The sequence below is a fragment of the Tauraco erythrolophus genome, chromosome 5, assembly GCF_009769465.1.
Source record: "Tauraco erythrolophus isolate bTauEry1 chromosome 5, bTauEry1.pri, whole genome shotgun sequence".
NCBI classification, from domain to species: Eukaryota; Metazoa; Chordata; class Aves; order Musophagiformes; family Musophagidae; genus Tauraco; species Tauraco erythrolophus.
Window position 1 is genome coordinate 78063511 of NC_141469.1, and position 21629 is coordinate 78085139.

Consider the following 21629-nt stretch of genomic DNA (forward strand, 5'->3'; position numbering starts at 1 on the left):
ACCTGCACAGCCACCTGCACAGGGCTGCTAAAATTTTTAAGCCCTTTTAACGGGCAGCTTCTGTTCCATGTTAGCATATTGCAGTGTGTCCCAGGGACATTTTTATTCCATCTTAAACCTCCTAGTGACCAGTGCTACGGGAAAAACTGAGTCGACTTTACAACCCTGGATTAAATGAATGGTCATTAACTCCCAGAAAATACCAAAATGAAGACTGTGGTATCTCCTGCTGCCTCCAGGAAGAAAGATCATCCATTGTTTTGTATCTTCTAGTTTTCGCTAGCTCTCTTATGGAGCTTACTGCTATGGAATTTAGAGAGGTTATTGTTTGGCCAGAAGCCCCAGTATTGTATTTCTCCAAGAGAAAGCCCATAAAAGATTTTTTTTTTTAACTGATATTGTAAATGCATTTAATGAGGGAGATTTTATTTAATTTTCTTTATATGTTCCTGAAATTATTTTTTTCTGAGCATAAGATACAATAGCTGTGTCCTGTTAACTGTGCACATTGAGGACGTGTTCCTGACATGCTGTGCTGTAGCTACATATTTGCCCAGCAGCACTGTTTTAAGAGCACAAGGTATTAAACTTCCATTTCTTTTGAGCGCCACCATGCAAGAGAGGACTCTTTCAAGTTAAACAAGACTGAAACAAGTAGTCAGCTCGGGAGACTATCCCTGCAGGGTTCAGAGAATAAAGTATACACGAGGCCTGCCTGGAGTTTTCATTGCTTAAATCAAAATCCCACACTTAGACATGAAACAGGCTAGTCCCATCTGGGGTAAGATCTCTTCAGGAGCTTCCACATCTCCATCTGTGAGGGTGGAAGGAGGAGGTATTGATTTTCAGTGGATCAACTGTTATGTAAGGATGTTCCAGAATACATATCAGCGTTATAATACATATTACTGTGTTTTATTTCTAAGTAATTTATAAAAACTACACATGCAGAAACAATTTCCCCTGTCACTTTGAGAATAGCAGGGGCAGCACACAGCTCAGCTTCTTGACGGGTGAAGATAGGAACAGTGCTGGGATTTCTACTCAAGAAATGACAAATTGCAATGTAGTGTAAGTCTTGAAGTCAAGAAAAAGTAAGATCCTTCAGTATGCTACCTCGGAACGTAGTGCAATAAGTCAAAGCTTTTAACAGAAAGAAGTACTTTTGCCTGAATAGTCTGTAACACCAGATTTCAGATGACACAGTGCTGTAGTCTGCAGCTAGTCACTTCAAAGCCTGCAAAATTTTTTGCTTATTTTGGGAGAAATACAACATTGCAAATACACAGGTAATTGTATCATCTCAACTCTTTTGATACCTATTCAAAACTGCCAATACCATAGACCTTCTCATTGCTCAAGGTTTTTCTTTTTCATCAGAATTAAATAAAGTGGCCACAACTGTGTGTTACCTTATTCTTGCTCTTTGTATTAAAATAACTAGTAGAAGATAATGGAAAATTGCATTTGAGTTGATTTAGTTCTGGCTTGTACAGGCAAGTTTTACTATTTTAGTGGTATTAGGCTAGTTCAAGGAACAAAATCTTCCTAATATCTGTTAATTTGAATCTCTTTCACTGAAATGTTGGCAAAGTTGTTTTGCCTCAAAGTTTGGGCTGGCTAAGAACATACACAGTGCCAGCTCTGAACAGTTATTCAGCCGGTTAATGCCATGGTGCAGCCGAGCCATTTTTCTGAGCAGGTCCACCAGCCTGCAGGTAGAGTTCATCTCCCCTCAGGTTAGTCATCTCCCAATTAACAAATATGCTCCTATACAGTATCCCACCTCTCTTGAATAGAGTAGATGAATGTCTGCAGCTGGCTATATTGCCACATACATGCCCAGGATGGATAACTTTGACTAGATAACTATCTTTTAGATGGCTAAAATTAAGCAATACTATCCTGAGTTTAAATAGGAAAAAACCTCTCTTGATGAGGGTTAATAACATTTATACATGACTAGCTATTTCATAGTAATTCAGGTTTTTAAGACATGTAGGGAAGACCCTGTATTGCATGTGTAGATTGCTGTAGTGTATTATACATCCTATATCATATAGGAAAAGGAATAAACTATTGTGGTATAAAATACTTGGAATATGGTATCTGATTTCTGGACAGAGATAATTTTGTGCCAGTTTTCCTTAGTCTGGCAGACTATAATTTGCAGTGGTTCAATAGATGATGACTTGCAATCATCTGAGCTGCCTGTGTGAGGGAATAAGACCTTCTGAGAGACCCCGTCTAATTTCACTCTGCTGCGTTTGAGAAAAAAACCCTGAGACAAAGGGCTGATGCTGTCCTAAATTTGAAATATTTGTATCTAACTTCCTGATGGTCTGTTTTTAAAAATGAATGCTGAGAGCAAGTTTAGCAAGAATGGGTATAACACTACCTCTGTGTGCGTCAGTTGGAGAGGATGTTTGTACAGTATTTCTACCTGTTTTGGATAGACATTTACAGCAGGGACTTACCCAAAATCGGAAGCAGGATAAGAAGCATCTGCACTGGGATCCAAGAGAAAACGTTTCTGTGTGAATACTGAGTCACTTCCCATCTCCAAAACAGGGTATCCCATCTGCTTAGTCCATGTGTCCATGACTTCCTGCACAGATTCGTTACTTGCCTATGAACAACAGGAGAAGGTTTCACTGAAAAAGCAAATTCAGCCCGAAGAGTTAAAAAAATCCAAAAAACCTCTGGTATTGAGAGGAAGAAGAGCAGAAGGGGCAGAGGAAAGAGCAAGTTCAGTACCAAAAATGCTCCATTAAATCCTTTTGTGGTGCCTGTCATTGAAAGAAGGAATAAGCTGGAAACTTGAACACAGACAGAAGAAATCAGAAGTATATGGGCTGGAGACTGGCCAGTTACATGGACAAGAAATATTGAGGAATCTTCAAGGCCCCTTGCACACTCCAAGCTATCTCATTTTTTTCTGAGGAAATAAGTGAACAGGACAAAAAACACATAAAGAGATTTTTCAAAGCCAGAAGTCTCCTTGCAGCATGCCCTGTTTTGAGTGTGAAGGAGGAGCCAGTACCAACCACCAGCAGCTGCACTAATGTAAAATTTGATCCATTTTGTGGACTGTGAACTTCTGTCCTAGAGACTGGAGCTGGAGAAAGCTGCCAGTGCCTCCCCAGGCTGCCACCTGTAAGGGAAGGTAGCTGGGATAACTGCTTCCTTCTTCAGATGAGGTAGATGACATGAAGATGCAAAGCACCAGAGAGAGCAGGGAGAAGTCCTGCTAAGCAGGAAGAAGTCTGAGACCAAGGAGAAGATCGAAACTTGAAAGGAGATGCAAAAGCGCAACTTGGGCTCTTTGAGTGTCCGCAGTGGTGGAAGGAAAGGAAATATCATCAGGGGAAGAACCTGGTAGTATGCAGGTGGGCTTTTGGGGGTAAAGAGATAGATGGAAAGTAACAACCCAGCCTCAAGGAAAAGGAAAGATCAGACAATGGTGGCACAGAGAATGACCAGATTGGGACTCAGAAGCTAGAGGCAGAGATAAGCACCAAAATTACTTGGGAATGGATACTGTTGAGAGCTTTCGAACAGCTGAATCGGGTTAGAGAGAAGGGAGAGTATGGGTTGCATCTTTGAGTGTGTTTTCATCCATGAAATGAGTTTGAGTTGCAGGGGGAATGTTCCAGCAGCAGGCTGTTTGTTAGCAAGGCCTCCTTTCTTGTTTCTTATTCCAATCCCATAGTCTTGTGAAAAAAATGAGGAAATGCTAATACATATTTGGTAGAAATAAGATGCGTTGGAACATATTGGGAGGCAGTCTAGCTTGTGATCTCTCATTGACAGAAGAACTACAGAATATAAAAAGTTTGAGAAACTGAAATCAATGGGTGAGATACGAAACATTTATCAGCAAGGGTTTGGGTTGCTGCAAAACATACCTCTTCCATAGCTTCCCAAAAATGTTGTGTCTGGGCATTCTGAAAATGATATTTCTTCAAGTATGCCTAGAGAGAGGTAGAAGACTGTGAAAATACTACCAGGTCTTTCTTCTTTGGCTATGAAAACAATATACGTATTCGGTTGTGCAGAGATACAGAGAGCACGGATGTGTTGTACAGAGTATCTATCCACAGGTGGTACCCTGTGAGTAGGAGGTTAAATGGATCAATATTCAGCCGACGAAGTTCCTTTGCTTTCCAACGCATCCGGTCACGGTGTAAGTCAGCGTTTTCCGATGTGACTTGTTCATATAAGACAAATTTGTACTTGGAGAGTTCTTTATATATTTGTTTGAATGGACACCAGCATACCCTGTTGCAAATTTCTGTCTAATGAAAGAGGTTGTTCAGAAGGAGGAAGCTGTTTCAGGGGTTTTCACGAGCTATGGACTCAGAGTGGAAGTAGGAAAGTCTAGTCACCTCTAAGTTGTGATCAAAATGACTGTTACAAGGAGTAATGGTATTCGACTATGAGTTTGCACCTCCTAAACACTATTCCTGCCCTGTGTCTTACCTGGCTGCTCAGTGAGTGCTTTCCTACCCTGGTACCTAGATCCTGGGGACGTTTAGTCAGTAGATGGTGCTGTTTGTCTCGCTGTTAGCCACAGCTGCCTACCGCAATGGCTCTGAGTAGAGGAGAAGTATTTCTCTTGTGGACAAGGTGGCTGTATTTCCCCATCTTGTGGAACTGTCCTGATTGAACATATGAAAGGAGAAATAAAAAGAAATACAACTGCCTTGTAGCAGCCCATAAACGTGCTCTCCAGGAGAGAGGGAGGTAAGAACAAATGTGGTAAATCTGTGCTGATAGCTCTTCAGAGATGACAGATGTCAGTTCAGAGGAAAGGGCAGATAACCTTCCTCTTTCTGGGAGGGATCTTTTCTCCTGGTTTTTCTTCCATAATTTTGTAGCATCATGTTTTTTCCTTCATGAAAAAGGACCATGAACTGTGCACTATTTCTCTTTTCTACTCCCTATTGTCTCAGCTCTCTAGGGCTCTCTAGGGCTGGCTTATACCTATAAGAGCATCCCTGCATAGCAGGCTTGGGTGGGTTGGAGGATTGTGGCCCTATGAAGCTGCAGATGTATTTTACAGCTGAACAAGAGGATCCTGACTGACAACAGGATAATAGTGGGGTGGAGGAGGTTTCTCCATTAAAAGTTGTCATGAATTTAAGTCCTCACTGGCAGACTATCAAATCTTAACGCAGTTCACATTCCTGCTTCTGTGGGAGCCTGGAACTTCTTTCACTTGATGTTGTCCACTCAGTACTGAAATGCATTAAATACTTTTGCTACTAATACTAGGATCTCTGACACTCACTTTTTGACTAATGGCTTTGTTACTGTCACACAAGGATGGGCTGCATTTTTGGCGTGTTTTGGTGCCACCCTTACCTGACAGCCTTTCTGGAAGACGTCTGGTGTAATCCAGTCTCGAAGCATTCTGAGGATCGATCCACCCTGAGGAAAAAGGGAAAGGGGAAAAGGTCATTCTATGTTGCTCTAACACTGGATTTCCATTCACCTAAAAAGCAACATGTGAATGAATATTTTATAAGGCAGAAATAGAAACCTGACTGGCAAAAATAGAATCTGACTAAGGAAGTGGTTTTTCTAATTTCTTCGTGGCATGCAGCTTACTTTTGGATGCGAGAGTTGGTCTTTCGCTGTGACCAGATGCCCACTTCTGAGTTTAGCTGTGCCAGTGGCAGGACTCCTGAACCCTGCTGCTGGGAGTTACTGTCCTGCTGCTCTACCAGTGTGTGTGAGCGAGGCTCCCTGTTTCACTTTGAACAGGGCAAGGGTGAGGGCAGCTGGGGAACCAGCCTGTCCAGCAGCACGGCCTGATAGAGGAAGTGGCTTTGGCTGAATGCCCAACAGGTAGGGAACTCCTAAAATGATGCAAGTCTGGGGCTTTACGTGTTGGGGATGCTGTCTCATGATTCAGAATGAGCTTTGCTGAGGACTGGTGTAAGAGCTTTGGCTGCTGAAGCAGGGTAGAACTGGGATCAGAGAATTTACTTACTTAGGTGTCACAGAAAAAGAACCATTAGAATCCTGAAAGAAGAAAGAAACAAAGGGACGACAGGAGAGAGAAGGAGTAGAGTCACATGAAACAAAGAATGGTATGGGCACAAAGCGATGAAAAACAGCAGTGCAAACTGAATCTAAAACACAGAATATGGTTTTAGGATTAGCGTGCTTTCATTTTCTGAACTAAATCAAAAGGCTGCTGAAAGCCTAATGCTATGAGTAGTTTAAAAATCCAGTTGTCTCACAAAACCGAAAATGTTATCTGAACTCTCTGTCAATCCTGTCTCCCCTTTTTATGTGTCTGAGAAGAACAACTTGGCTGCACGAGTCATGGCAGAGGAACTGTTTGAGCAGCTATGCCTCAGACTGCTCTCCAGGCCATTGGTGCAGAGTCAAGGTGGACAGCAGATGACTCTCTTCTGACACAGCAATTTGATGTGTTTGCCACGAAATGTGTTCAAATATGATTCGGTGAAATTTAGAACAGATATCCGTTAGTGGGAATCATAAGGCTGCTTAGGATTGATGATGATCATAAGGCCATGTGTATGCACTAGGGTATCTCCATTTCTCAGCTTTGTTGATTAGCCACTTCTTACCCAATATCACCTCTCGTAGACCATCCTCTGTCATTCATATTAAAAGTCAGAGTAGAAATATGCACTTCTGCATGTGTTTGGGGGTGTCAGAGGTTTCTTTTGCTTTAAATTGCAATGTATAGTTAGCCCCTTGCATCTTCTACTACTGCTTTTCACCCTCTTCCCCCTATTCCTGTTCCTCCTCTATAGTCCATGATGGAGTACGTTTGAGAAAAATTCACACTAACAAAATCACCGGTTATAGGAACTCCAGTGTTTTCATAAATTTCCTTCACTATTTGGGGAGATTGAAGAGAGCGACCTTGATTTGAATAGTTGACCTTGTCTGATGGGGATATGGGGGGAGTCTTTTATCAACACCCACGCAACTTCTCCTAGACAGTTTTAGTAATTGCCAAGTATATGGCAAGATTGTATGTGGCAGAAATGTGGAACATTTAATCCTAAGCTTCTTTAGCTGGAAGGTTCCAAAAATGTGGGGGTCCAGGAGCAAATTTCTAGCAGAACTGATTTAAGTATCTGTTTTCTGAAAAGGTAATCAATGTTTGAACTCCAAAGACAAAAAATCTCATTGTCACTTTAATACAATCTTTTACACTAAGAAAGAGGATTAAACTGGAAAGGAGTTGAGATACGATTACTTTTTAAGAGCAGAATAAAAATATTGTATACATCAATTGTGCAGTCACCAGCTCTACTCCAGTGTGTCTTTCCTAGGCACACAATGCCCTGCCGATCCCACACCAGTTAGACGTTCTCTTACAGAACACACCGCAATGACTCCACAGAGCCTTAGGCAATTCATTAGGGTTGTATAAACCCTGTAATTGTTCTGATAAAACTAACAAAGAGCGTTCCAAATTATGTTTTATTTGTTTAGCAATGAATAATATCATGAGGAGATTGTTTTTGTAAGAAACATGCAAAAGAGAAGCCAAAACAGAACCAAAAAGAAACAAGTTAATTTTGTCACACATTTATATAGAAATACCAACAGTAATTTGAACTAAATCTACGCAGACTTTCTCATTCAAGCCAAATTATATCCCAAGCCAAATTATATCCCAAGCAAACTGTTCCCAAACAATGCATGAGTCCTCAAGTGTTTTTGCTTAAAAAAAAATGAGTTCATGTAGCAATTATCTAGGCACAAAGACATGAGTAAAAGCTAGAATTTTTTTTCTCCATTGTTTCTTCAGACCATACAAACGTTTGTCTCTTGCTTGGCTCACCACTAAAATACATTTTCATCCAGAGTATTTGATTTAGCTTTGTATGTTTCTTGACTTTTGTTAGTTTGATTTAAGAACAGTGTTACACAATGCAGGTTTTCACATAGTTTATGGCTTGACTGTGAGGCATTTATGATGCAATAAAAACTGGTTGTATTGTTGGATAGAGGCTTTAACAAGGGAAAACAGAAAACTTGATGGGAATGGATGGATCAAGTCTAGCTAATAAAAGTAATATCTACTGCTGCAGACTCCAGCACAGCTAAAGCTAAAGGCAATGCAATACAAACATCTATGTTTAGGTGATAATGGGAGCTTGGAGGGAAAGCAACAAGTAGGATTTAATAACGGTGGACTTCATGTGCTCAGTGGAAACTTGTTATGGCATCAGATAGGAAACACTGACAGCATCATACAAAACGCTGTCAACACAAACATGGTGTATCAGGGTCAGAAGCAACACGATCTGGGAGATGGCTGACCCAAGACCCAAAGAGTTCTTCCAGTTGGTTCCAGCTGGCTCCTGAGAGACACTTTACAGCACAGGCGTCCACCGCTACTGACAGGGGTCCTTTTCCCAAGGATGAGGAAAAAGCTTGTTGAATACCTAATGGGATATCCTCTACCACCTCCTGAGTTACAGACTACTGTATTCCAATTCAGTCCTGAGGTCCAGAACTCTCAGTGAAATGTGGAGATAACTTATGTCCCAATTCAGGGACAATGCCAGCAGAGGCTGGTTGTAGCCCATCTTTACTAAGACTTCTTGGGTAGTTGGGATACTGTGAGCAACATAAGACAAAAAATTACTTTCCTATTTTCACTGCTTGGTTCCCTGCCTTGCTTCCTCAAAGTAGAAGTTGCTCTGACCTGAAGATGTGATGGGGAAGTGAGAGAGAGGACATCTGGCTATCTGCCCTTGCATCATCTGCCCTTGCATTAGACCATGAGGCTTGGTATAACTGGGCTGCATCAGCACAAGCTGATGGGAGAGGGTTGTGCTTAGTAGCTGATACAAGATAATCTTAAAACTGACAACTCTGGTGGCAGAATCTGCTGACGCTGCAATTTCTCTGTTCCCCTGCATGCTGTGAGCCGGTTTGCACGGCACACAGTGGCTGGCTGAGGGTCTGGCTGCACTGCTCCTCTCACAGTCACTTTTGACTGAATCGTCACTGACAACAGTTAGGAATGTCCCAGAAAAAAGATCTGCACAGACATAGCCCAAGTGAGATAGGAGTTACGATAACGAGCTCCCCTGATTTTATCCCCTTTCCAGAGCCTCCACTTTCTTTGCATCCAAAGTCACAGGAGGAGGATATCCTACCTTACTGTAGGATATCCCATCAAACACAGAGGTGATTTCAGCTAGAGTTGACACGTTGACCACAATTGCGTGGGAAGACAGCAGAGAATCGTCCACCATTATAGGAAGCACATCATCAATTAAAATCTGTTCAAGCTGAGAAAGAGAAGATGTTAGAACAAAAGCAAAGGCAGGACTATATGCTGAACTTCACAAAATAAGTATCTTGAACTGCAGCTTCTCTAGGGGCAGACAGTTGGAAATGGAATGAAATTTCACTTACTCTAAAGAAGAACTTGCAAACTCTTACTTTACATCTGAGAGGAGCAGGATAAATTTTTTCGTTAACTAAGATAAGTTATCTTTTGCAAATCCTGTTTTCCTGTGTGTATCACAACACAAAAAAAACCCTCAGTAGGTAAAAAAGGAGCCTGTATTACCAATTTCAACAGTGACAATATCTGCAAAGCATTATGGGATTTTCCTGCAAAAATGGAGTTGAGAAGGAAGGTGGAAGGTGGAAGGAGGCAGGCTCCCCATCCCAACGTTTATAACTTTGAAGAAGTGATTATAATTTTAAAAAAAGATGAAGTGACCTGCCGTCAAAATTCCCTTACTTCCTAATTAATATTGTCCAAAAGGGACTAAATCTCTATTTAGTTTTCCTCTTCTGGTACTCACTAGGATGCTGACACTGAAATGGCTCTAGATCTTGAATGAACACGGTGTCTAGATACAGAAAGGTCTTTTAAATTAGGCTCATTAATTAAAATTTTGCTTATGTAGGTAGCACAACAGATCTCCTACTTCAAAGCGTAAAAGAAGTGATCCAGGAATAATTTTGTTCTCAGCCTCACATAACGTGGATGAGAAGAGATATTTATGGGAGCAGGGAGGGAGGTAGGGGAAGCACCGAGTAGGCACTGCCTACTTCTAAAGCCACAAGGCTCAGGGGCTAGTAGGTTTTAACAACAGGCTCAACCCATCCAAAACCTACCCTGCTTCCTTCCACCAGCATATGTTACACATTTTCCAGTAGCCGGAATCTCATTATTCCTGGACAGCTGGGGAAAATATGCATGCTACACACCATCACATCTGTTTGGGAGGGGGGGAAGGAGAGAGCAGGAGCCCCCCCTTTATTCACACAGTGGGATCATTCCTCGGGCTATAATGCATATTTAAGGCTCTCCTGTTTGCAACCCAGTTACTGGAGTTGGTTTTGCTGCACAGTTACTGCTGCGGGCCATCCACTATCACCGCCCATTTTTGCGCTGAGCAGGGTAGAGATTGTCTGGCAATCTTAAAATGCTGGCAGCAGCTGAATGAGGGATCTGGTATTTTCCTTGATGAATAGCCCAAGCTGTGGAGACAGGGCCAGGTTCCCAACCCTTACCAGGTGGGATAACGAGCCTAAGACAAGTCCCATGAAGAGACATTACAGCCCAACTAACTAAATAAAATAGAATCTCCATCTTCCAGGGCTAGACCTTTAAACAACCTTGCAAAATTGCTAAGGCTCTGTCCAGAATCCACCTATGTATTATTTGCCATAATAATAAACAAACACTTGCCCCCCTTTTTAAAAAAGAATGACTCTTCCCTGTAGATTAAAACTTAGAAATTTTATTTCAATTAGTTTCAGACCTTAACGTAAGTAGGTGGAAAAGCTTAAGCCAACTTTTTCTTTATGTTGCACTGCACTATGTTAGTAATCTATAAATATACTTTCAGTTTTCATTGTCCTTGTCTAATTCTTACTGCCTTCCAAAATGCCCTCCCCAGCTCCGCCAACCCTCCACAAGACAGAAGTAATTACCATTTGCCAGTCTGGTTCTGTAGCATTTGCTCCCAGGAACTCAAAATAAGTAGCAAATCCTTCATTTAACCACAGGTCATCCCACCAGTCCATGGTCACAATATTTCCGAACCACTACAGTTATAAACATCGAAAGATATAGTGTTAGCTAAATAGTAAATGTACACTTCAGTATCTCACATCTCCACATAGATCATTCATTTGTTTACATTTTTCTCCTGTTGCCAGATGAAAATTATCCTAATTCTGGGGTTTAAATAGGAATTCAGGCCTCGCCTTGTGTTAAAACATCACTTTTATTATAAAATTACGTATTACTGGGGAGATAGCTAGTGATTCATGTGCCACTGAAAATATTTTTAGTTTCTTGCTCTTGATTTGATGACTTGTGCTGTAAGGATATGTTTTCAGACAGCCTTCACAGTGTATAGTTGTCCCTATTTGCTTGCCCAAAAGAGACATCTGCACATGCAAATCAGTTCCTTTAAGACATTTCAGATGGATTTTCATGAGCTGGCTTACAGTATAGACCCAAGCATCTAACTTCCTGAGAAAAATTCAAAGGCAATAGTTTTAGTACTTTAAAGCTCTAAAGGGGAAATGTTTTAACATGATATTTTGCAATCAAATTGTGAGCACACAAGATCCTGACACAGGGTTAATGACAGTATTTTCAAGATTAAAATGTTGCGACTACACATTTGAAGCACTGTAAAACTGAATTGTATCCTAAAATGTACCTGATGAACGAGCTCATGAGATACCACAGCAGCTACTGTCTGTTTGTTGGAAGTGGACGACTCATCAGGATCATACAGCAAGTTTGTTTCTCTGTATGTGATCAGCCCCCAGTTCTCCATAGCACCTGTCCCGAAATCTGGAATAGCTATTTGATCTACATCGAAAGAAAGAAAACATGATTATCACTACATCCTTTAATCCACTCAGCTTGTCCTCTTTCTGTGTTTTCACAGCCTGTTTTGCTTATCATTTAGGGTTCTGGCTTATTGCTGTGGACTGCAGTCTATAACCTGTGTTTAAGAAGCGGAGGACTGGCCTACAGCAGCCGACAGCGAGCGCCCTGGCTCTGCTGGAATTAATAGAGCAAGGATCCATTGCACTATCTGAGGATCTGTCCCGTGAGGTGATGCTATGCCACCTCCTGGGAGCGTGCGTATCATACATCACTTAATTTTGGCTCCAGAAATTAATAGTATTGTCTGGGGATGTGCTGTAGGCAGTAAACCTCCTGAAACTGTCTGTAGCATAATGAGGCATGTCATTGTTTGTCACACTGTTGTGTTAAAAACATTTATTAACGTGTTAACTGAAGTAAATCCCCCATGCAGTGAGCAACATCTGCTTGTACTCCTGGCAATTTGTGGGGTCACTTATTTATGGGCAGTAATCAATACAGGTTTAAATGAGAATCAGGGACTTAATTGGACTGGTATTTTCTTCTGCAAGTAATGACCACAGCCTTACCATGTGGGTTAGTGAAAAGGTACGGATGGATTTAAAACTGAATAGAACAAACAACCCTCACTCCACCCTAAATTTAATTTAATTATTTTAATTTAAACAACTCGATTACAGAATCAAGGCTGATGGTCTGGCAAGGGCTTCACTGACAGACAAAATAAGGATCATAAGGAGAATGGCAATGCCATAGATCAATGTGAAATAAAATATTTAAGTAAACCATTACACGGAAATAGATTTATCAGGTTTGATCTAGATGACTTCTGGTACTGAGAGAACAACATAGTAAGTCAAGATTTGTGATCCAACAAATAGACACCCTGAGAAAAATAGCATAAAATCTACAAGAGCATCTACCCTCTGATACTGCTGACCTGGGGTTACCAGTCCACCCTGTAGTGCAGACAGGCCCTTATACATAGGCTGACATGGCAAAGTCATCAGGCTTTTATGGAGACGAAGGTCTGAATATGAAGCATAGGTGAGCTATAGTCCCAATTATTACTGGGGACCAGTGTGCGAAAAAACAACATATTGTACTCATTTCCCTAATTTTGTTGTTGTTGAAATGGAAACAGATATTTTCAGTAAACTCAGATGATGTTTTGAAAGGAGAAGGCAAAAATCTGTTGTTAAAGTAATATAGGTTAGCCTGATAGGTGCATGTATGAATAGCCCACAAAAGATTTGCACAGCATTGTTAATAATCTTAAAAGTTTTGGTTTGTTTTTTTTTTTCCCATTACATTGCCTCAACTTGTTTGTAGTTAATATTTTTTCCGTTCTTTTAAGTTCGTGAACCTAACTGAACTACCTCTTTGGAGGTCTCAGGAGCGGGCATCTCCAAAACTCTGATTAAATTCTCAACTTTATTGGTTCAAACTGCACAAATCAGATCCAAAGCCCAGATAGCCCAAGCTAAAGGATGCCCAATAGCACTGCATTTTCTTTGCTTGTTTTGTAACCATGGGCAAAATTTGACAGTGTGCCCACTCTTCTTCAGCTCTTGGGTCTTTCTTCAGGCCAGCAGTAGAAACTACAAATTACATGCTGGACCACATTCATCTTTCTAAGAAGTGGATCACACCCACTTTGCGCTAAGATTAACAAATAGTATGACACACTCTCTGGCTGTTTACATCTTCACTTATCCCACTGCTGACTTTTGTCTAGAAGTTCCCATGGAAGTGGTACATATTTTTCTCAGACTTTTTCTGGCTCTATTTTAGCTCATCATGTTCCTTTGCTGATGACAGCAATGCTTCCCCTAATTTTCCACAGGACGCTTTAAAATAATCATGCCAGGACCAGTGCTTCAGTTCAGCAAACTGAACTGTGAGAACTGGTAACTAAACTGTCACTAAGATCAACCTTTGCACCATGACATTTAAGAACATCTTGAACTACCTGGGTACAGTTTTAAAACATCCTGACATAATATCTGCAGTTAGCAACCAAACGCTTTCATGCTGTTTTCCACCAAAGCACTGAGACCTGTAGGAGAAACATAACAATGACAGTGAATTAACAAAATCAAAAATATAAGTATTAATAATCACCTAGTTTGGGAAGAGAATAGCTCATATTAAAGTACTCTTCGAAGAAGTCGAATACAATTTTTGTTACATTTGCTGCATATTCTGCTGTGCTTAGTTGCAGTGGCTGGGCGTAAACTCTCAGCTGTGAAACACAGAGAGACAATTAGAGCAGTCTTCAGTTAAATTAGAAGATGGCAAGCATTAAAAAGTCATTTAACATGCATACCTGTAACACTGCAGGTTTTCTGTAAGAGACTGGCCTGAACACTGAATTCTATTCCCTAACACATTCATTCAACAAAGTTTTTCAAATGTGGCTCATAAGAGAGACCAAGTCAACATAATCTGTGCACGCTTTCAGCAGTATGCCTAAACCGTAAAACTGGCAAGATCCTTGTCCAGAAGCTCACAGTGGTCAAGCTTGGAGCAGAGTCTGGGTGCATACCAGTCCCTACTTCCCCAAGGCCTGGTTTTCTTAAGAAGGAAGACTGGGCAAGCACAATTGAAGGGAATCCACTTGTTCTGAGTGGTTCATCGATCTGGACTGATCCCATCAGACCAATCTTAAGGAGCATGTCTGTCCTGAAATGTGTCTGAATCCCATAACACTTTATTTTCTTCAATTTCTTCCTACTTGTCTTACCTACTATCCTCATCATTTCCTCTTGTCCTTGTATTTGAAGATCTCAGACTCTTTGCAATTACCAGATCTGTAACTCATTCCCAGACATGCTGGCCCATGCAGGTTGAGTGGCAGTTTGCCCAGGACCTGAGGCCATACAGCTACCCACTCACAGCTATGGTGCCTACTGGGCTACTACATCTCTGGAAATCCCAAACAAAAATCAGCTCACTCTCTTCCCACCAGTCAGGTCTGGAAAAACTGGCACATTTGCTAGCCCTGTGTGTGGTGAGTGACCATTTCTGTGCTCCTCTTGCATATCTGAACATGCCTTTTTCCTGAACTCAAAAAATAGTGATTTGAGTGCTGACTTTTCCACTCCTGAGGCTTGGTGCCTCAGACCGCCTTGGCTAATACCATCAAGCAATAGGAAACCTCAAGCCCTGGAGAACTAGAGTCCTTATGGCACTCATAACCCTGATGAGGAGGCCTAAAGCTTAAAAAAGCCTTTTGGGATGTTATCTCAACATTGTGAAGACAAGCTTTGACTTCAGAATGTATGGAGTCTTTTGGGGGTCTTTCTCTCAATCTCTTTGTCCCAAAGCTCACACAGATCTCTGGCCCAGAGCAGAACCTTTGCACTGGAGTGTCCACTGGCAGGAGATGTAGGCTATTCACTTCACTGTCCTCCAAAATCTTCAATGTGGAAAGCAAGAGCTCTTTATATGGAGTGAAGTTTCTGGTTTAGGGAAATCAATCTATCTCATTTTGCAGGCTCTGTGCCTCTTATGAATGGGCCACATTCTTCTGGTGGTGTTAGTGTAGCTTGTTTACTCCTCAATGTAGGGCCCAAACTGAGCAAAGGAGCCAGCCTACTCTAGGAGCCCTCTTGGAGCCTAACGACACCATGAAATTACACTTCCTCCAACGAGAGGGAAGGATGGGAAAGTGGTCAGAAATAAAGCTGGAATGAAAAAACAACCCCCAAAAAAGCTTGTGAAATTCAATCGAGAATCCATTCCAGCCAGGGGATTTCCCTCAGGGTCAGTTTGCAATTGCAATCTGCAATTTCCACTTCAGTAAGCTCTTTACCCAGTTTAGCAGTCTTTGGTTCCCTAGCTGATCCATATTAATGGTTTCCAAAACCTTCAGCATGCACTAGAACTGACTTCGGGTTTTATTTTTATTATCTCTGTGATTTTCCAAGCCAGCTATTTGGTACCTGACAGGTAATCAGCTCAGGAGCATCGTTTCCAGCTGTAGGCACATTTCCCACCATTGATTCCATCGATGTCTTTGTTAGGGCTACGGCTTTCAGAGCGAACAGCAGAGTTTTTAAATAATTTACCGTGTCACATGGGCTGTATGCTGTAGCTGTTGTTTATGAAAGCAATATATGGATCACCTGGATACTTTCTGTTGGATGAGGGATTTATTGCTAGCAATTTATACAGCAAACTATGGAATGTTCTTTTCAGCAGTCGGTGAATCTAAATATTTCGTTGCTTGGCTGGGCTTCAAAGTTTTTGGAAAGGAACTGTTTGGTTAGGAGAAAGACTTTCTAAATATCTGATTAAAACCTCTAAATATAGCCTAGTTTTCCTGGGGAAAAGGTAATTTTTAATGATTGAGTTTATGTGGCTCCCTTAATTAAAAACAATCTTACACATATGCTTTATATTGGTAAAACTATGTTCTTGCTAAGATAAAGGAAATGGTTATGATTTTAACCTCACTTAAAACCCAAGTTTTCTAGTGCAGGCAAGTCCTCAGACATTGTTTGGTGAATAGTGTTAATAAAATATGTAGTAAGCAAGGCCTGAATTAGAAGATGTTTCTTCAGGCAACCTCCGTACTGGCATGAATACCCCTGCTTCTACACACACATGCTTTAATTACCATGTCTCAGTGAATGCTCCCTTCTATTTAGAAAAACTACAACCAGTCAGGAACACGGTGGACTTTACTGTTTTGCTTGGGGAAAAAACACAAATATAGCCCTCAGAGCCATATTCTGGAGAGTGTCATGGACAAGCAGAGAATGTTAACTTTTGAATCTAAAAAACAGTTTTATGTTTTCTACAGCACTATGTTCCACAAAAGCTGCACAGATTTTGATTCTTAAAATAACTAAACTCTAGAGAATATCTGTTGAGGCCAAATCGAATAACCAAAGTCCTGTCCCTGATAGTGAACAGGGCAGCCGTGCTGAAGAGCATCTGGTTAACAAAATCGTGTGGCTGAGTGGCCTAAAAAGTTCTCCTGTTTTGCAAACTACTCAGCCAAACAGCAGGGATCTAAGAACATTGCATTGCTATCTCAAACCAGGCTCCATTTGCTTGGCTAGGTGTAATTTAGCCTTAGCTATTTGTCAAGAAATAATACAAGCGTACAGCATGATGCTAGAAAGGGTGTAGAGGAGGGAGGCCTCAGCACAGCGCTATGCCAGGAAGCCTGCTAAGAACTGGATCAGCACTTTGGAGATTTATAGAAGGCAGATTTTCACATCAGTGGACAGCCTTAAGTAGGGAAGTATTTGCTGAGCTTTTTCGGATGAAGAAACTCAGGAAGAGCTTACTTGCTCGGGGAACAGTGGTCTGGCTGGGGCTTTGCTCTAGATTCCCTGTCCATTGGGGTCACTTCCTCCAGAAGAGGAGGAAAGTGTTGCCAGCTCAGCTGAACCACAAGACCGTGTGGTACGCCTCTAAAGGGAAAGGAAGGGGAAGCAGCAAGAGCATGCAGCCCTGGAATCATCCTCTGTCTCAGATGAAAATAAGATGTAAAATAACAAATTACTAATGATGGGTTGAGCATCCTAGACCAGGTTTAGGCTAAATGAGGAGTTTATGTTGAGGGGCAAATTGAATTTAGACTTTCAGGTTTTGATTCAATGTAACAATCAGCTATACCTTCAGGAGATGGTGGGGAGGTAGGGGAAGGGCTCTTTACATTAGTAATGGGTGACAGAACAAGAGGAAATGGGTATAAGCTTAGTCAGGGGAGATTCAGGTTGGATGTTAGGAAGTATTTCTTCTCTGAAAGGGTTGTCAGCCACTGGAATAGGCTGTCCAGGGAGGTGGTTGAGTCCCCATCCCTGGATGTGTTTAAGAATAGGGTGGATGATCTACTTAGTGATATGGTTTAATGGGGATTAGGGACGGTTGGACTCGATGATCTCTAAGGTCTTTTCCAACCTAGAAATCTATGAAATCTATGAAATCTATGAGATTTGAATCTAAGAGAGAACTGGATTGGATGGCCTTTTGCATCTAAATAAAGCACTTATTTTGATTTTATGGATTCAGATTCAAACATACTCACTTCATTAGGGTACCTACCAAATATCCAGCTGTTTAGGCAGAACTGTACTAAGGCACATAAAAAATAACCAAGTGGTTGGTGACAGCCAACATGGCTTCACTAGGGGCAAGTCATGCCTGACTAATTTAGTGGCCTTCTACGACAAAGCTACAGCGCTGGTTGACACGGGTAAAGCATCAGATGTCATTTTCCTGGACTTGTGCAAGGCGTTTGACACTGTCCCACATGACATCCTTGTCTCTAAAATGGAGAGACACGGATTTGATAGATGGACCACTCCGTGGATAAAGAACTGGCTGGATGGTCGCACTCAAAGAGTTGTGGTCAATGGCACAATGTCTACATGGAGACCAGTGTCAAGCGGTGTCCCTCAGGGGTCTGTTTTGGGTCCAGAGCTGTTCAACATCTTCATCAGCGACATGGATGAGTGAATGAATGACGGCATTGAGTGCACCCTCAGTAAGTTTGCCGATGACACCAAGTTGTGTGGTGCTGTGGACTCACTTGAGGGAAGAGATGCCATCCAGAGGGACCTTGATAGGCTTGAGAATTAGGCCAGTGCAAACTGCATGAGCTTCAACAAGTCAAAATGCAAGGTCCTTCACCTGGGTCGGGCCAATCCTAGGCACAAATACAAACTGGGCACAGAATGGGTTGAGAGTAGCCCTGAAGAGAAGGATTTGGGGGTGTTTATAGATGAGAAGCTCAACATGAGCCGGCAGTGCGCTCATGCGGCCCAGAAGGCCAACCGCATCCTGGGATGTATCAAGAGAAGCGTGGTCAGCAGTTCAAGAGAAGTGATTCTCCCCCTTTACTCTGCTCTTGTGAGACCCCACCTTGAATACTGCGTCCAATTCTGGTGTCCCCACCATAAGAGAGACATAGATTTGTTGGAGCGTGTTCAGAGGAGGGCCACAAAGACGATCCAGGGGCTGGAGCACCTCTGCTACAAGGACAGGTTGTGGGAGCTGGGATTGTTCAGCCTTGAAAAGAGAAGACTTTGGGGGGACCTAATAGCTGCCTTCCAATACCTGAAGGGAACCTACAGGAAGGCTGGGGAGGGACTTTTTACAAGAGCGTCCACTGATAGGACAAGGGGAAATGGGTTTAAGTTGAAGGAGAAAAGATTTAGATTAGATTTTAGGAAGAAATTCTTCAGTACGAGGCTGGTAAGACTTTGGAATAAATTGCCCAGAGAGGTTGTGGATGCCCCCTCCCTGGAGGTGTTCAAGGCCAGGTTGGATGGAGCCTTGAGTGGCCTGATCTAGTTGAGAGGTGTCCCTGCCCATGACAGGGAAGTTGGATTAGATGATCTCTAATGTCCCTTCCAGCCTGTGCCATTCTATGATTCCATGATTCTATGATCATTTCTGTACTTACTTGTAAAGAGCTTACACTGGGCAGTTGCCTTTAGCCACTGCTGTAAAATAAACATTAGAGCCAATCTGTAATGGTACATGGCACTGTAGTCCTATGTCTCCATGACTGTAAACAGAAAGACATCAAGTGCAGAGATTCACATCTTTTAACCCACAGAAAACTGCAAAGTATTTGTATCCATGGCCTGTGAATCCCTTGTACCCTTGGACTTGTACATTGCCTCAGACTCTGGTCTTCAAGTCAGGGATGAGGTTGGAGAAAGAGTGCTCCTTCCTCATCGGTGTGCCTGTATGGGAGGTACCGACTGGGATCTCACCAAGATGGGAGACGGGGAAGGGCTGCAAAACACTGTATGTAGTCAAGGTCAGAGGGACCACTGTGAACACGTAAACTGATAAAACAGACTGCATAAAATAAGCTATAGGAAAGGGAAGAATATGTTCCTGTTTGTATTTCTTTAAAATGTTGTGATTTAAAAAAAAGTGTGAATCACAGTACATCTGTCATCTGAACCGTGTTCAGGCTGCAACAGGACTTACGGGTATTCCACTAGCAGATGTTCTCTCTACCCACTGAAACTGGTGCACCGCAAAGCATACCAAGTAAGTGCTCATGGGAACTGACTTCTCAAAAGTTGTCCGAGTCCAGCCATCACCCAGCTGTACAGATTGCTGCAGAAATGGAAAAATAATTAATTTGATTTTTGGAATTGCAAACACATGCAGAAGAGGTTACAATATTTCTATGAAGGCTGCAACTACACAGGAATGATAAATCACCTCTCCAGGTTCACCTCTTCTGGCATCTCGTTGCTGATGGCATAAGAACAGACAAAATGTTTTTTCTGCAGAACATGAAATGGGACTTTGTTTTTCTGCACTAAGTAAGTTTACCTGGTTCTAATTTTGCATCAAGGATTTGAAATCATTCACATGCACCAGAATTTTTCCAACAGGAGTTTTTGAGTGTATGCTAGTGTGTTTTATTCTTGAAATAGTTGCATAAAATAACATCACTTTGGGCAGATCAGAGAAGGGACTGGATTCTCTCCTCTCTTAAATACATGCATCATGTAGGAGTCAGGGATTGCAGAGATGTTACTTAGGATAAAGACCAGTCTAATGAATCTATCCTGAACTCATTCGGATGCAAATTAGCACTGCTAATTGATGGGTTGTTTAAATGTATATAAGGTTTAGTGCTGATCATAATTTTTATTTTGTAAATCAGTTAAAAACCATTCCTGATTTTCCCAAATGTCCTTAACTCTCAGCTGAAGTGTACGACCAAACCTGCAACCTGTTGTATGTGATTCATCCTCCAAATATTTATTTCTGCTATTCATTATCTGTTATTGCCTGCCTGATAGTTTTTAGTGCTTCTGACCGAATGACTAACTTAAATAGGACGAAAGCAAACACCGTAAAAAAGACACTAACCTTCTACTAGAGATACAACACTTCATGAGATTTGTTTGCTATAAATACAATATAATTGAAACATAGTCAATGTTCCAAGTAATATGATTCCATAAGCAAAAAAACATTTTCACAAATATATTCACAAACCCCTTTTCACAGACATATTTGCAATCTATTTTTCCATTATTTGATTAATTTTGACTCTATTTTGATATCTTTTGTCTTTCAACAAAGTCAGAACTTCAATGAAAAGAAAGTTAAAAAGAAATTAACTCTAGTGAAAAATGCAAATGAAATGTACAAGTTTCTGATTTTGCCATGTTGATTATAAAGCTCCGAGTCACCAAAACTACTACAGGTTGCATAACACGCAGTGTGCCTTGCATTTACAAACTATGACATTTCCATCCGTTGAAAAGGTTTCCCCAAGTTCTTTCACTACTAAGAACAGAGCTACTGACCTTGTGAGCACACCGGGTCAAAAAGTGCCCTGTTATCATCCATTAGTCAAACCTGAGTACGAACCCAGCATAATCTACATTTCTGTGCCTGTACTGGAATTTAGCGAATTCATTAAGAAGCAGTAGCTAGCCCTTTGAAAGCTTACTTTTGTATGTCCATACTAGAGGCAAGGTCCATGTGTAAAGGCGTAAAGTAAATTTCAAAACCCACTCAATCTTGACATCATCTAGTCTCATCTCCCCACCTTCCTTGCCAGTACTCTCTCTTATCTGAGGTCTGGGAGGAGAGGTACAGCGAACACGTTCCTTTCATGTGTTGTTCATCAAAGTGCCTGGTGCCCTTTTAGGTATCATAGAAATATTTTTAATAACAACAGGTCAGAGCTTTAAATTTGTAAAGGGTCTGGGAGGCAGCTGTATCAGATTGGTAAGAGCTCTCTCAG

At 41.5% G+C, this 21629-nt stretch overlaps 1 protein-coding gene across 1 annotated transcript in view; it reads right to left on the reverse strand.

Annotated features, from left to right (window-relative positions):
• Nucleotides 1–21629, reverse strand: part of ENPEP (glutamyl aminopeptidase) — a 37208-nt gene that overhangs the window by 8858 nt on the left and 6721 nt on the right. The window contains exons 3-10 of the mRNA XM_086611718.1: nt 19844–19975; nt 14003–14123; nt 11703–11857; nt 10963–11076; nt 9165–9299; nt 5368–5433; nt 3909–3974; nt 2478–2629 (exon numbers count right to left, since the gene is read on the reverse strand). Of these exons, the coding sequence (XP_086467844.1) occupies nt 2478–2629; nt 3909–3974; nt 5368–5433; nt 9165–9299; nt 10963–11076; nt 11703–11857; nt 14003–14123; nt 19844–19975 (941 nt within the window). The remainder of the gene's footprint in view (nt 1–2477; nt 2630–3908; nt 3975–5367; nt 5434–9164; nt 9300–10962; nt 11077–11702; nt 11858–14002; nt 14124–19843; nt 19976–21629) is intronic.